This window comes from Odocoileus virginianus, chromosome 10 (assembly GCF_023699985.2).
Source record: "Odocoileus virginianus isolate 20LAN1187 ecotype Illinois chromosome 10, Ovbor_1.2, whole genome shotgun sequence".
NCBI classification, from domain to species: domain Eukaryota; kingdom Metazoa; phylum Chordata; class Mammalia; order Artiodactyla; family Cervidae; genus Odocoileus; species Odocoileus virginianus.
In genome coordinates this window covers 51,181,696-51,195,392 of record NC_069683.1, presented here as the reverse complement: position 1 = coordinate 51,195,392, position 13,697 = coordinate 51,181,696, and the positions used below count along the sequence as shown (strand labels likewise).

General features: G+C 53.4%; 1 protein-coding gene across 3 annotated transcripts in view; it reads left to right on the top strand.

Moving 5' to 3' along the window:
- Nucleotides 1-13,697, top strand: part of ZBTB16 (zinc finger and BTB domain containing 16) — a 199,755-nt gene that overhangs the window by 92,787 nt on the left and 93,271 nt on the right. For all 3 annotated transcript variants that reach the window (XM_070473559.1, XM_020872802.2, XM_020872806.2), the window contains exon 3: nt 3,173-3,270. In XM_070473559.1, coding sequence (XP_070329660.1) covers nt 3,173-3,270 — 98 coding nt within the window. The remainder of the gene's footprint in view (nt 1-3,172; nt 3,271-13,697) is intronic.

Here is a 13,697-nt window from a genome sequence, read left to right as displayed (position 1 = left end):
GAGTTCTGGACGTTTCTTCCACTGAAAGATAGACTGCAAGCGGGTAAAGGAGGGAACTTAGGTCATCTGGATTAGGATTTAAAATGAATAGATTTCTGGGAACGGGTGTCAGATTTTTGCTTGGGTTGTCCCAGCCTGACCACCTAGGTGTTGTGAGACATCACACAAATGGAATATGGCTCAGAGAGATAATGTGTGTGCACGCTCGCTCAGTCATATCCGGCTCTTGGTGACCCTGTGGACTGTAGCCCATCAGGTTCCTCTGTCCATGGGATTCTCCAGGCGGGAATACTGGAGTGGGTTGCCATTCCCTCCTCCGGGGATTTTCCTGACCAGAGAGGTAATAATACCCCTCGGAGGAATCCCTTGGAGGCTGGGTAAAAGGACATGGGTAAGACTTTTGAATAATAAAATTTTGATTCCATGAAATTCAGATGGTAAAGAATCTGCCTGCAATGCGGGAAAGCTGGGTTCAATCCCTGGGTTGGGAAAATATCCTAGAGAAGGGAATGGCAACGCGCTCTGGTATTCTTGCCTGAAGAATTCCATGGACAGAGGAGCCTGGTGGGCTACAGTCCGTGGGGTTGCAAAGAGTGGACACAACCAAGCGACTTTCACTAGACATCATCCATCACTTTACGGGTGAAAAAAAACTGCAGAGAGATTGTGACAGCAGGACTTAGCAAGGTTGTACGTAAGGCAAGTTAGTGACCAAGTTAGGACCAGAGCCCAGGTCTTCTGGCTGCTCCCCTGCCGGCCTTCCCCTCATCCTGCTCCCCCTGTAGTAGAGGGCAAGAGTGCATCGCCCTACACACCACGCAGCTCCTGTTGGCCAAGAAAGCTGCTGACGCCAGTGGCCGGGCAAATCCATTGGCACCAAAAAAGGCGATGGGGTAACCCTGAAAGTGGTTGTGGGGGTGAGAGACTTGATCTGGAACCTGCCGGGGGAAGAAACAGAAGCCCAAGGCGGGGGGTTGGGCATGCTTTCCTGGTGGTGGCTGCTGAAACCCAAGGCTGGGACACTCCAGTGTCCTTTGTGAAAGCCAACCTGAAAGGGTGTTCTCCTCTTCCTGACAGCCACCCCAGAGGTGGGCACTCCTGGAAGCTAGGGAGGCATTAGTGCAGACAAAGGTGGAGATAAAGGAGACTAGAACCCAGGCTGACCAGACCATGAGCATGTGTACCAGTCCCCTGTGGGACCACCTGTGCACCTTTAGCTGCTTCACAGAACAGCTCTTGGGAAAGTAAACCCCTGTCCTGCCTGGGCAAGTGACAGGCACAGTCAGCTACCACGTGTACACACGCATGGGTGCACACACACACACACACACACACACACGCCTGGGTGCATATTTTAAAACCCGCTTTGCCCAGAATGCTATTAAGACATGTTCCCGTGCCCAGCATTGTGAAATATATTTAGAGTTGAGAATGTTTGGTAGAAATGTTCTGTACTGTTACTATTTCTCAATTGGGATGGATCGGCCCCGGCCACAAATCAGATAGCATGGGGGTGGGGTGCACGACCGTGTCACAGATGAGGGTGTGTGTGTACTTGTGATTGAGAAATCATGTGTTGGCTTTGGCACGCGGTTAAAGGGAAAGCAAGCAAACACAACTGTGATTGAGAAAGAGTTCTGCGAAGGGGCCTGGGCGTGATCGCCGACAGGAGCTGCCCACACTGGACCCCAGATACGGTCTTCAGGCCACCAGCCTGGGCTCATACTCACCCCGGGGCCCACTCTGGGTTCTCATGGGACTTGGAAGGTGCTGGTTGTGGGTGGCTGGCCCAAGTGTCATGATCTGGGCACCGCTGACTGGAATGTACAATCCTCCTCCTCCCCACCTGCGTTTATCTAGTATCCTGTACCAGCAGCCCTCCAACCTTTGACTGTGGGCCTAACATATCAGCCTCCCAACTGTGATGGGTGGTTCGCCTAAGAGTGCCTGCCTGCTGCCCCACTGCCCTCGGCTCCTACCTCTGGCTGCAGTACCTGCCCGGTTCCTCGGGGCTGAGGCCCCTGGGGAGGCTGCAGGCAAGGCGGGGGTGGATTCTGTATCCGGCGGAGGCCCAGAGAAGCCTGAGAACAGGAGTGTGGGTGGGAGGAAAGGTGGAGTTCCGGGCCAGATGGCCCCTGTGCCAGCCCGCAACCGACTCTGTAGACCTGCCCCGCCAGCCACCTGCCTCCCTGCCTCTCACCAGCTCCATCACTGGCTCCTGCCTGAGCGGTGGGGTCTGGTGGGCAAGGACCAGGATCAGAGGCTGGGCCTGTGAACAGTGGTTACCAGGGCCCCTGTCTTCCTGGTGTGCTGGGGTGATGATCATGGGTGGCTGGCCCACCTCACAGCATGGCAGTGGTGGTCAAATGAGATAACGTGCGTGAGAGTACTTTGGAAAGCCAGCACCGCCGGCTCCCACCTTCCATTTATAGAATGACGTTATCTGGTTTCTTCAAGCCTTTCTTCCCATCCGGGTTCAACCTCTGGTGGGAAGCAGAGGGAAAGCACATCGGAAGCTGGGCCTTTGGGGAGGTTTTGTGTGTTGAAGAGTGACGGCGGGTCTCAGAACACCTGGATACTCTCAGGGGAGCATCTGATGTCCCCGAAGGCCTCGGTTCACTAAGACTGCTCTGTGCCCATCGCTGGGTGGGCGCTGGGTTGTGAAGGAGAGAGAAGGTGCAGGGCGGCCCTCTGGGGTCGGTGGTCTCCTGGGGGAGCCGGGGGCTCTCACAGGGCAGTTCAAGTGGGCCGTGCTGTGAGTGAACCAAGGAGAGGGACCTCGGCCTGCGTGTGTGACCTATGCTTGTTCGACTGTGAAGGTTGTGTCTGTCTCGCTGTCCTGGGGCTTCCTCCTTCTTCCCTCCACAATTGAACCTGACTTTTTCCCTTGGTCTCTGTGCCACGGGGTGAAGCGCTAGGGCACGCCCTATCCTTCTAGGCCTTGGACAGAACCAGGTATAGTTGCTACCTTGGCAGCCATCCACGGGTAACGGGGCTCTGGGCCACCTGTGGGATTGCGGATGTGTCAGGGCCCACCTCCAGCTCCCGCGCCCTCTGTCTCCCCCTTCCTCCTGTCCACCTACTGGAGGGTGGCTGCAAATTCCCCCGGTGAGGGTGGGCCTGCTTTCTGTGCAAGCAGAGCGGCAGCAACCTGTCTTTTCCTTTCCTGCAGGAAACTGCACAGCGGGATGAAGACGTACGGGTGTGAGCTCTGCGGAAAGCGGTTCCTGGACAGTCTGCGACTGAGAATGCACTTACTGGCTCATTCAGGTAGGCGCGGGTGCCCTGACCGCCCCCCTGAGCACGGACGCCCACCTCCTGCCTGCCTGCCTTTCCCCCACCCAGAGCGCGAATGTCCCCATCGCCGGCGGGCCTTGGTCTGCCCTGTCCCGTGGATGCTCCCTCCAGGCTCCTGGAGCGAGAAGCCCATCCTGACCACATGACCGTCTGGATGGGTCCATCCTCTGCCCTCCTGGGCTTCCTGGGGCATCGTGGGTACCCAGTGCCCTGTGTGAGCCAGCTTCCCAAGTAGACTGCAGTTTCATTAGCAGAACAGTTGTGGAATTAGGTTCTCGCTGTCTAATGAATCTGACTATTGGGTTCACATTATACAGGAGCCTTTAATTAAATAGATATAGAAAGGTTGGAACACAAAGCTAGTTACAGCGTGCTGTCTTTTGCAAGTTAATTTTAATCCAATTCTGGTGGGGTTGACTCTGCGGCTGCGGGTGTTTTTTGCTCGTGTTTGGGCAAAGCTTCTCTGCCCCACGAGGCGTGAAGGGAGGAGAAGCAGGCAGGCAGCGTGCCCTGGCGTTCTCGGTGGAGGGGCGGATACGGTAGGTCCAAGGCTGCTGCCTTGAGGCCAAAGGGACTGCCTGGGTTCAGTGGGAGAGGCCGCCACACTTCCCTGCTGGGGCCAGTGCTCTTTTCCCTCTAATTTGAAGCCTTTCGACTCTGGAGTCACGTTTTAGGGGAGAAGATCGACTCTCTTCTCGTCTGGTCTCACTCTTTCCCACCTTGTCCGCACTCAGCATCTCTGTCCTTTTCCACGTTGCCTCCCTCACGGGGCCCTCCCGGCAGCCGGCAGTTCAGTGTTCGTGAAGTGAGTCTGGACTTTGGGGTTGGCCAGATCCCCATCTCTGTGACCTCGGGCAGGTTTGTCTTCTGAACCCCAGTTTCTGTATAAAGGGCCAGGTGTTGCCAACTCCTATCAGTTCGGTACCAGATGTCTGATGAAGGCATCATACCCTTCTTAACCTACAGTTGGTGTTTAATAGATGTGGGTTGCTTCCACCTTCCCCGCTTTGCCTCAGTTCTGAAGCTGTCGCCCTGGAGTGTTGCCGTCGCCGTGCTCCTGGAGGACAGTCTGAACGTCCGTGGTCTGTCCTCACTGTCTGCATCGCCTTGGTCGTGCTGCTGGTAGCTTTACGTGCCTCCGCTCGCGCTGCCTTCCTGCCAGCCCCGGTGCCTCTGCCATGTGTGGGATGCTGTCCCTCTCGCTGGCCTTCGTGGCCCTGCATCAAGTGCTCCAACTCCTTCCCATTCTTCCCGCTTCCAGATTCAGGAACTGGGCCACGCCAGGCAGCTGGGTGTGTCTGTGTCCACCCTGTCCCCACAGCTTTGTGTTCCTCTCCTCCTTCCCCTGGGGCCTCCCCTCCCCAACACCTGGCCCCAGGGCACCATCCTCATCCCCCTCCTGCCCCACGTTGGCCGGAAGTCCTGAGTCCAGGCCTTCCTGAGCTTGGCATCAAGCTGGGTACCTGTGCGCTCTCTGGGTTTTGTTTTTGTAACTTGCACCTGCTGTCTTCTTGCTCCCCTTCTCTTTGCAGGTTGTTCAGGATTTAGTGAGGGGTCCCGTGAGCTGTCTGCCCACAGGTTGGCCACCCTCTCCCGGTCTTTAGTTTCATTTGTTCCCTGCTTCTTGGCACCCACCTGTGTTGGTCTCTGCGGCACGTGCTGTCGGGCACTTCCCTGCGGGTGATGCAGCCTGCGGATCAGGCCTCCTCGCACGCTCTGTAACAGCCCAGTAAGCTCCCTTGGTCCTCACTGTTTCCTGGAGTCTAATGTGCCAGCCATACTCGTGTGCTGGTCGGTGTGACTGGCGCTGGTGTGCCGACCAGCACAGCTTGCTCGCCGAGCTCTGTGGCTCTGTTTACCCAATCCCTGTGCGGGGAATAACCCGTCCCCAGTCTTCCCAGCTCTTCCAAGGTCTCTAGAATGATCCCATCCTTGACTGTCCCCCACCTCCGGCCAGAAGCAATCAAGCCTTCTTCTCAAGTCCGTATTTCTTTATCTGAAGCTGTCTCTGGGTACAGTCTTTCTTCTCTGTGTTATTGTTATTAATGGACTTGCCTTATCTCCTCCTACTTGGGAGTCAGGGTTAGGAATTTGGGCATCTTCTTCCTAACCATGTGACTTTGGGCAAGAAATGTAAGCCATCTGAACCTCTGAACGCAAGGCTCCGTTAGATACTTAGCACTCTGCCCGGCACATGATAGGTTCTCAGGAAGTGTAACTTCCCTTTCCCTCAGTTTTCCCCTAATAGACTGGAATAAGCTCCTTGGGGACAGGGTCTGTCCCCATGATGTGCAGCACGTTACCTGGTACAGTGCTGGAGTCTGGATTACTACAACCTGGGAAGCCAGGCGACTTAAGAAAGCTCCAATCTCTCGCTGGGTCTCTCCTGCAACAGAAGGACTTTAGACTGTGTTTCTAGGATTCACTGCAGGGCACTGGCTTCGTGTGAGTTAGATGAGGTCTCTGTTGTGAACCCAGTTCTTCAGGAGTGTGGGTACGGTGGGTGGAGTGGCAGAAGGAGGAGGAGCTACTTATTCACATTCAGGTGGGTCCAGGGGCCCCAGGTCCGACAAGATGAGTAATGCATCACCCCATGACCGAGTGCTGCTTCAAGGTCCCGCAGTCTTGGACATACCCTGGGGCCTATTTTCCTAGGTTTTCATCTATGTCCCTGGAGTCTGTGCAAATGATTTGTCCCTCTGAAATTCGCTTGCCACTGCCCTTGTAAAAGAGGATTTGGCGATGGGGGAGTTCACAGCAGGGCCTTAGTCTGCCTTTGCAGATAGCTCAGAGCTTGCTTTGACTGATTTTCTCTTCTGTTTTTCCTTTCTCTGGCCCCACATACCTCTCACCCTTGTGTCAGGATGGCTTGAGAAGAAAACAGCGACAAGCTTCGTGAGGCTAGATCTTGAATTGTTCATCCCCCCCCCTTTAAACACTGAAGGCCCTGAGCCCTCTAGAGAGACCTGGCCGTGTCCGGGAGGTGGGGTGGGAGGGCTGGGCCAGGGTGCCAGGTCTTCTCCCAGATTCCAGTAGTAGAAGTTGTACTTTCCTCATTCCACTTCCTCCCCCCAGTTGCACGATAACAGAACTATGTGCGGTCTTCGAGGAGACGTTTAATTAGATGACGTGAGGTTTTCTTGCCGCTCTGTTTTGAAGGCTCCGTGCAGGGAGCAGACAGCCAGGATGGCCCCTGAGCATCTGGGGGGCTACCCCCGCCTTGGAGGAGCTCAGGAGGGGCTGCAGCAGCAGGGCGGAGTGGCACCGAACTGGAGTTGCCCTGGGGATCATGTTTGCAAAAGGGGGCAGGCGTGGGAGAAGGGGGTCTGGGCTCTGGGTCGAGGTCAGGGAGCTGCTGACGTCCCCCGAAGGCCATCTTTGCCCGAAAAGGCTCATCCCACTGCCTCTCCTCCTGGGAGCGGCGCAGGCTCACTCCCTCACAGGCCCTGCGTGCGCCGCCCACCCCCTCTTGGCGAGCGTGGCCGTGTTTGTTATTGTAGCCCTGGCGCTGGGCCAGGCCTGGCCGGGCGCCAGCCTTGTGGGTACAGTGTGTACAGTGAGTGCCGGGCCAAGTTTGTCATCATGCGCCATTAATTTCTTTTTTTTCTCATCTGGTAGGGGTGGGGTGAAGGAGGAGGCAAGAAGGAGTTTCTCCAGTGCTTGAGAACAGGCCTCATTGAATTCTGCAGAGATATTATTTCTGAAAAGATAGCGCGCTCTGGCTCACCGTTCCTCCCCAGCGTTCCTCTTTCTCGAATTATCTCCCTCCTCTCCTCTGCGTTTCCCTACCCGAGGAAATCAGCCTGTGTGAGATCAGCACTGTGAGGCCTTATTTTCAGTGACTGGAATACCAAATTTATACTCCTAAATCAGTTTGCATTGTGTTGAAATTGACAATTTGTTTAATTAGAAGTTTGCCCTGTAGGAGGCCCTTCTTAGAGACAATTCTTTCTCTCTCTCTCTCTGTCTCTCTCTTTTTTCTTTTTTAAGATCCTAAATGGTGGTAGTGAATGTTCAGTTTAATTGAAGTTTTGATTTCGATTTGAATGCGTTAACTAACCAAGTGTTTGTGAGTTATACCTGATGATAACAATAAGTTTAAATTAAGAAACAATAACCTAACTCATTCAGTAATGAGACTGATCTGGCAAGACCTGGCGTTCTCAGACATGGTTTGGCGATCTGGAGGGTTTGAGCATTGAGAAAGAGACTTGGGGTGAGAAGAGTGACCACTGGAGTGCTTTGCAAAGCTGCTCCTTGTGGAACTTGAATCTCAGCTGGAGGGAACAGAGGAAGGGTCCCAGCCCCTGTGTGCGCCCAGATCTCTCTGAAGTCTCCCACCCAATCCTTTGCTGCCCCTTCCCTTGTGGGAGCATCTGTGACCCGCTGTCTCTGTGCCACTCCTGTTCTCTCCTAAGAGAACATCCTAGCTCTGGGATGTCTGTGCAGAAACCACAGACTCGGGCGATGACTGGAGTTGATCCTGAGATGTGCTGGGGGTAAGGTTTCCCATTAGGTAGTGTTTCCCACAGCTTGGCCTAATGTCCTGGTGGATTATAACTGAGCACACCCAGCGCTGCTTGCCCCTATTTTTGCCTTGGCTGCATACTATTTAGAGGCTTGCATATTTCTGTGGCCTGCTTCTATTCTGGGAGTGTCGTTCATTTTTGGAGCCAGCAGATGCTTCAGGCTCCGTGTACTTAACCCTGGAGAACAGGCAGCACCCCTGCCCTCTGGGTGCTTATGTCTAGTAGGAAGGATGTCTGACACTGTGAAGTTATGATAAAAGAAAGTGATATGTGCAGAGTGCTAAGAAAGAGTTCTAGGAGGAATTCAGAAGAGGAAGGGGGCTCCTGGAGAAGGTGGTAGAGTGGATTTCTGAGAGGACCTGATGGCGGCAACCCATGCCTCCTGGGGTGATGCATAGTGTAGCTGGGGCGTACAGGCTGGGCGTGGGGTGGCGGAGGGGCAAGGTTGCAGGGGCTTCGAGTTGCAAAGTGAGTTGCACTTTACCTAGGGCACTGAGAAACCATTGGAAGATTGGATAAGGCAGGGACACTTTTATTCCTCTGGAATACTGGACTCTGTGAGAGAAGGCGAGGGTGGGATGTTTCAAGAGAACAGCATCGAAACATGTGTATTATCTAGGGTGAAACAGATCACCAGCCCAGGTTGGATGCATGAGACAAGTGCTCGGGCCTGGTGCACTGGGAAGACCCAGAGGGATCGGGTGGAGAGGGAGGTGGGAGGGGGGACCGGAATGGGGAATACATGTAAATCCATGGCTAATTCATTTCAATGTATGACAAAAACCACTGCAATGTTGTAAAGTAATTAGCCTCCAACTAATAAAAATAAATGAAAAAAAAGAGAAAGGACTGTTGGTCTTTGATGTACTCTAGACTGCAGCATAGGGTTCATAAGACTCTTAGGGGAAATGGTGCAACTGACAGACGGTCCTGAGGCATGGCTTCAGTATGGTGTGGCCTGTGCCTCTTGCACTAGTGAGGGGCCCGCAGCCTTTCTTTGGGGGTCCCGTCTGCATGCTCCCTCCTCCTTGCCCTTCTCTGGGCTCTGTGAGCCTTGGCCCTTGAGGACCACCCCGACAGCAGATTCTTCCCCATAGTTAGAAGCACCAGGAAAGAGGATGGTCTTTGGCCAACAGATTTTCTGATTGCAGCAGCAGCGTGGTGTGGCTGGGCGTATCATCCGGGGCTGGGTCACCAGCTGGCAGGGAAAAGGGCAGGTGGATCTGGGTTCAGAAACGCGATTGTTTCCTCTCTTGCTTTCTCCTGTCCAGATCGGATGGAAGTCACAAAATTTTACCAGATGTCAAAGATCTGTGGATTGTGTACTTGGCCTCTATTTTTTTTTCCTTTTGGGAACCACTAACGTTTAGGTGTTCTGGGCCCTTCTTTGCAGAGACAGAGACTGTGGGGAGGGGGCAAAGGAGCTGTGACTCTGAGGTGGAGCTTATGAACAGGTCCCACACTGATGATGGAGAGGCATCTTAGGATGCAAAGATGGCTGCTTGGGACCTGCAGCTTCTCCTGACCTCTCATTCTCTCTCCTGTCTTTCTTTTCTTTCCTCCCAGATTACCCATCTGCTAGGAGCATGAGAATGGGGTTGTCTAGGCGGCTCTGAACCCAGGGTCCATTTGCTCCCTCTCTGCTTGCTCGCTCCCTTCTGCTCTTGGCTTGCTGCCATTGGGGTAAAAGCACGAGATAACCAAGAAGAGACTTCCCAGGTCCAGGATCTGCAGAGGTGGGCCCGATCGAGGGTTAAGCTGGGGTGTGAGTGGCTCAGAGACCGCCTTCGCCTTCCCTTTGGTCGAGGGGGCGCAGGGACAAGGAGAAGCCACTCTCCCCAGCTCTGTCTCCAGCATGCTCCTCTCTCTCCCTCCCTGCTCTGAATCTGGCCTGCTTCCCGAACTTTTTCCCAGAGTGGTGTCGTCACTGGCCTGCCGGCAGGTCTGGATGTTCTGCCAGCATTCCAGAGAGTTTATGATCACTTGCAGATGTGCCTCCAAGAACACACTGTACCCAAAGCAGAAATTAATGCAGGCTTGACTGCCGTCCAAGCCCCTACACGGGAGAGAGGAAAAAGAAAACAAAAACTGTTTAATGCTGTTTATAAATTATACACTGGCTGATGAAAAATACATTTCTTCCCCCTCCTCCTCCCCCCTCTTTGCTGCCCCCCACCCCCGCCCCTTCTCCCTCTCTGCCTCAGGAGCCTAAATGGAGACCAGAAGAATATGGTTTTGCCTTTTAGCTCCTGTTTTGGCTGGGATCCGAAACCCCACTGCTGATTCACAGCCAGGGTATTTTTCCCCTTTACCTGATGAAATATACTGATTTTTCCAGCCCAGATGGGGTGTTTTTGGTTTTGTTTTCTGTCTTTTTTTCTTTTTTTTTTTTTTTGGCCAGGGATGTTGTTTACAGCAAGTGGCAGGTCCTGTGGTGGCATTGGCTGTAATGGGGGCTCCATGGTAGATAAAGCCCCCCATCTCCCCACGGTAGTGCTGCTGGAGGTGTGTGCCTGGGTCCCCCAGATGTCACGTCAGGCCAGCTGAACAGAGAAAGTTCAGAAAGTTCATGGCAGGTCATCATATTAAACAGTGTTTTCACCACTTCCCTCCCGCCCCTTCACCTGCAGCCCCTGTGTGAAAAAAGGGGTTCACATAGTGCCCCCCCAAACACACATATCTCTCCCTCCATATGGTGCCTTAGCAGGGGTTTGGGAAGCGCATGCATCTACCCCTCTGGAGCCCAGCCTCTCCCCCTATGCTCCAGTCCCCCCGTCCCAATTTATTCTATAAATTCGTTTCCACATTATGTCTATCCATTTACATGGCTTTTGTGTTTTTTAATACCGCTAATGTTTATCATTTGCCCAACAGGCTCGACAGATTTTGCTTCCTGTAGCGCATCGAGGCTTTAGAGCCCCCTCGTTGCTAAGTAGCAGTCTCCCTGTACTGTAATGGGTTGATTTTGTATTCTGTTCAGCGCTGTATCTTATTTTTGTATGCAAGACAAAGTGTTTTGATGGAGGACGATTGCGGCAGTGTCTGGAGGCTGTTTGGAGTTTTATGGGCTGTACAGTACACTGTGTGCTCTCCGAACAGAACACAGGCTGTTGAATTTTGGATTGGATTTGTCATTTTTCCCCCCTCGGAGAGGAGCCTGTCAGATAGAACATTACTTTAAGGGTGGAGGGAAGAAAGTGGAAATTATGTAATAACCTTCTTTCTCTCTCTGTTTCACTGCGGGTGTGTGTGTCTCTCTCTGATTTTTCTCTCCCAAAATAGGGTGTTTTCTACCCCCCCGCCCCCAACACACACTCCCCTTTCGTGCTGTCTGATTCTGTCGAGTGAAATAATGACGTGCGTATCAGGAAATGATGGCCCTTGAGAGATGAATGCCGGGACATCTCGTCTGTCTGTCTGTGTGTCCTCCTGTTCTGTCCTTCCCCCTCCCTTGCTTCCGCCACCCTGCCACCTTCTGGGCTGCCTTGCTGTCCCCTGTTTTTGTCTGGGGCTGGCTGGCTGATGGGGTTGCAGGGGAGGATGTTGGTGTGGAATCCACCCAAAGGCGGTGGCATGTTCTTACTTTGGGGGTTCTTTTCGCCTCCCCAGGTGTGCACCCTGCCAGGATTGCGGGTGGTCCTCCGCCGCCCTCTTCACCCTCAGCCCTTGCACCTTGCTCTCTCCCCAGGCTGTCCTGGGTCCCAGGGTCCAGGGCTGTACCCAAGAGACCAGCTGCCACCAGACCAAGGCGTGATGGTTCTCTCTGCCAGCTGTCCTTCTCCATGTGGTCTTCTGAACTCTCTCTGGTAGAGGGTGTTCTTCTTTCAGGTCTGCCCTTCTCCTCGCTTCCATTTCCACCGTCTCCTTTCATCTCATTTCACCTCTTTGCCTCTGTCTTTGCATTTGTGTTGGGCTCAGCCTTTTCTCAGTGCTCCTTGCATCTCCTGGCTTCTTCCTTATGTCTTCATTAGACTTCGTCTCCCGCCATGCAGGGGTGGCCTTTGCTGTCTCACGAAGTTTGAAGGTTTTTCATTGGGAAGTTGAGGGTGGTTGGGGTGCAGAATAAATTGTTACTCTGGCCCGGAAGGCCTGGGGAGGACTTGAGAGTGCTCCTGGCACCTTAGCCTTGTGTCTTCCTGCCCCATACCTCTTGGGGACCAGAGTGGGGCTTCTCTGGCTTGGTTCCTGCTTTTCCTAGGTCCCTGGATGTTTCCTTATATTGAACTGAGTGTGGGCGAGTGGATGAGCAGGGTTAGGTCTGGTAAGATCCTTGTTGGACTTTGCTGCTAAAAAAAGTGCATCTTGCTGGCACCGTGCTCCCAGAGGTCTGCACCATGCCCCTGAGTGCAGAGCCCACTGGACACCTGGGAGTGTGCTCACCCGCATGTCCCCGGGGCCTGGCAGAATACCCGGCACACAGAGCGCTTTTGATGAGGACTTGTTGAGTAATACCCTGTCACTAAAGAGTTTGTACTTCTGGGTGCAGATCTGGGTTTGCTGAAGCTTCTACAATTTGGGCTACCCTCTCTCAGAAAAAGATGATGAATATCAAACGTTAGAGCCCCTCCTGAGGAATGGGCCCGTGCAGTGGAAGGAGTTGGGGCTGTTGCTGGAACTTCTGCTTGTTGAACTTCAGAAAGAAGGGGCCTCCCTACATACCATGAGGAGCTACCAGTTGGGGCCCCCCAGAGTTGGAGTGACCGAGTGGGGAGATTCAAGTTTAAGGATAGGATGGTGACATCTGCTGTGCTTTGGGGACCCTGGGCTTCCTAGGTGGCACTAGTGGTAAAGAACCTGCCTGCCAGGGCAGCAGACACAAGAGATGCAGGTTCGATCCCTGGGCTGGGAGAGATCGCCTGGAGAAGGAAATGGCAACCCACTCCATGGACAGAGGAGCCCGGCGGGCTACAGTCCATGGGGTCGCAGAGAGTTGGACACGACTGAAGTGACTTAGCTTGCATGCTGGGGACCCTTAGAACGTGGGGGCAGTCATGTTTGCAGGCCTCGGGTTTGCATTCTGCAAGGGGCAGGACAGATTCTCCTGCCTTTGGTGAACTGCCATTGGTCCCAGTGGACTTGGTGGACACCTCTGTATTTGAGTGCCCTCTTCTCAATGAGCCTGGGTGGGAGCTGCATACTAACCCCAAGTCCTGTCTCACCCAGAGCTGCCAGGTAGATCAGTGTACACAGTAGTATCCTGCCTGCACCCTGGGCTTCAGTGACTCTCAGTGAGGGAACATGGAAGCCACCCTTCTTAGGTACCCTTATCTGCCTGGGCCATGTCTCACTGGGGCAAAACACTGGTCCTTCCATGGTCTGCACACGCGTGTGTGTGTGGTATGTGTGTGCGTGTGTGTGTGTGTCTTGGACAGGAACTGGGAAGGTGAGTGGCCCTGGAGGTGATGAGAAGTGTACCTAGAGGTCTAGGAGTCTATTCTGCTGTGCTTCCAGACTCATTCTTAATTAGGATCAGGGCAGAAGTGGGATTGGACCATCTTTTGGGAAGGACACTCCTTACTTCTTGGAAGATGTGGAGAAGCTACAGTTATGTTCCCAGTAATGAGGGCAGCTCTGTGTGTGTGCATATGTGCATGTTTGTGTGTGCACACGTAAGAAAAAGAGATTAAGAAGAAGCGTTTACATGAAATACTCAAAATTGTTCCTTTGCTATAATGGCTCCGCACAGACCATTACCTTGCAGATTTAAAAACTAAATGAGCTCATCATATCTAGTGACTTCCCTCGGCATTCATGCCTAATTGCAAAGCCTGCGTTACCTTTGAATTTCAACTTCGTTGTTTGTTATTAATTCTTAGATATGGGTGGTGGTATGTTTCTGTCTCTTGGATTCTACCATGGACATGTTGATTT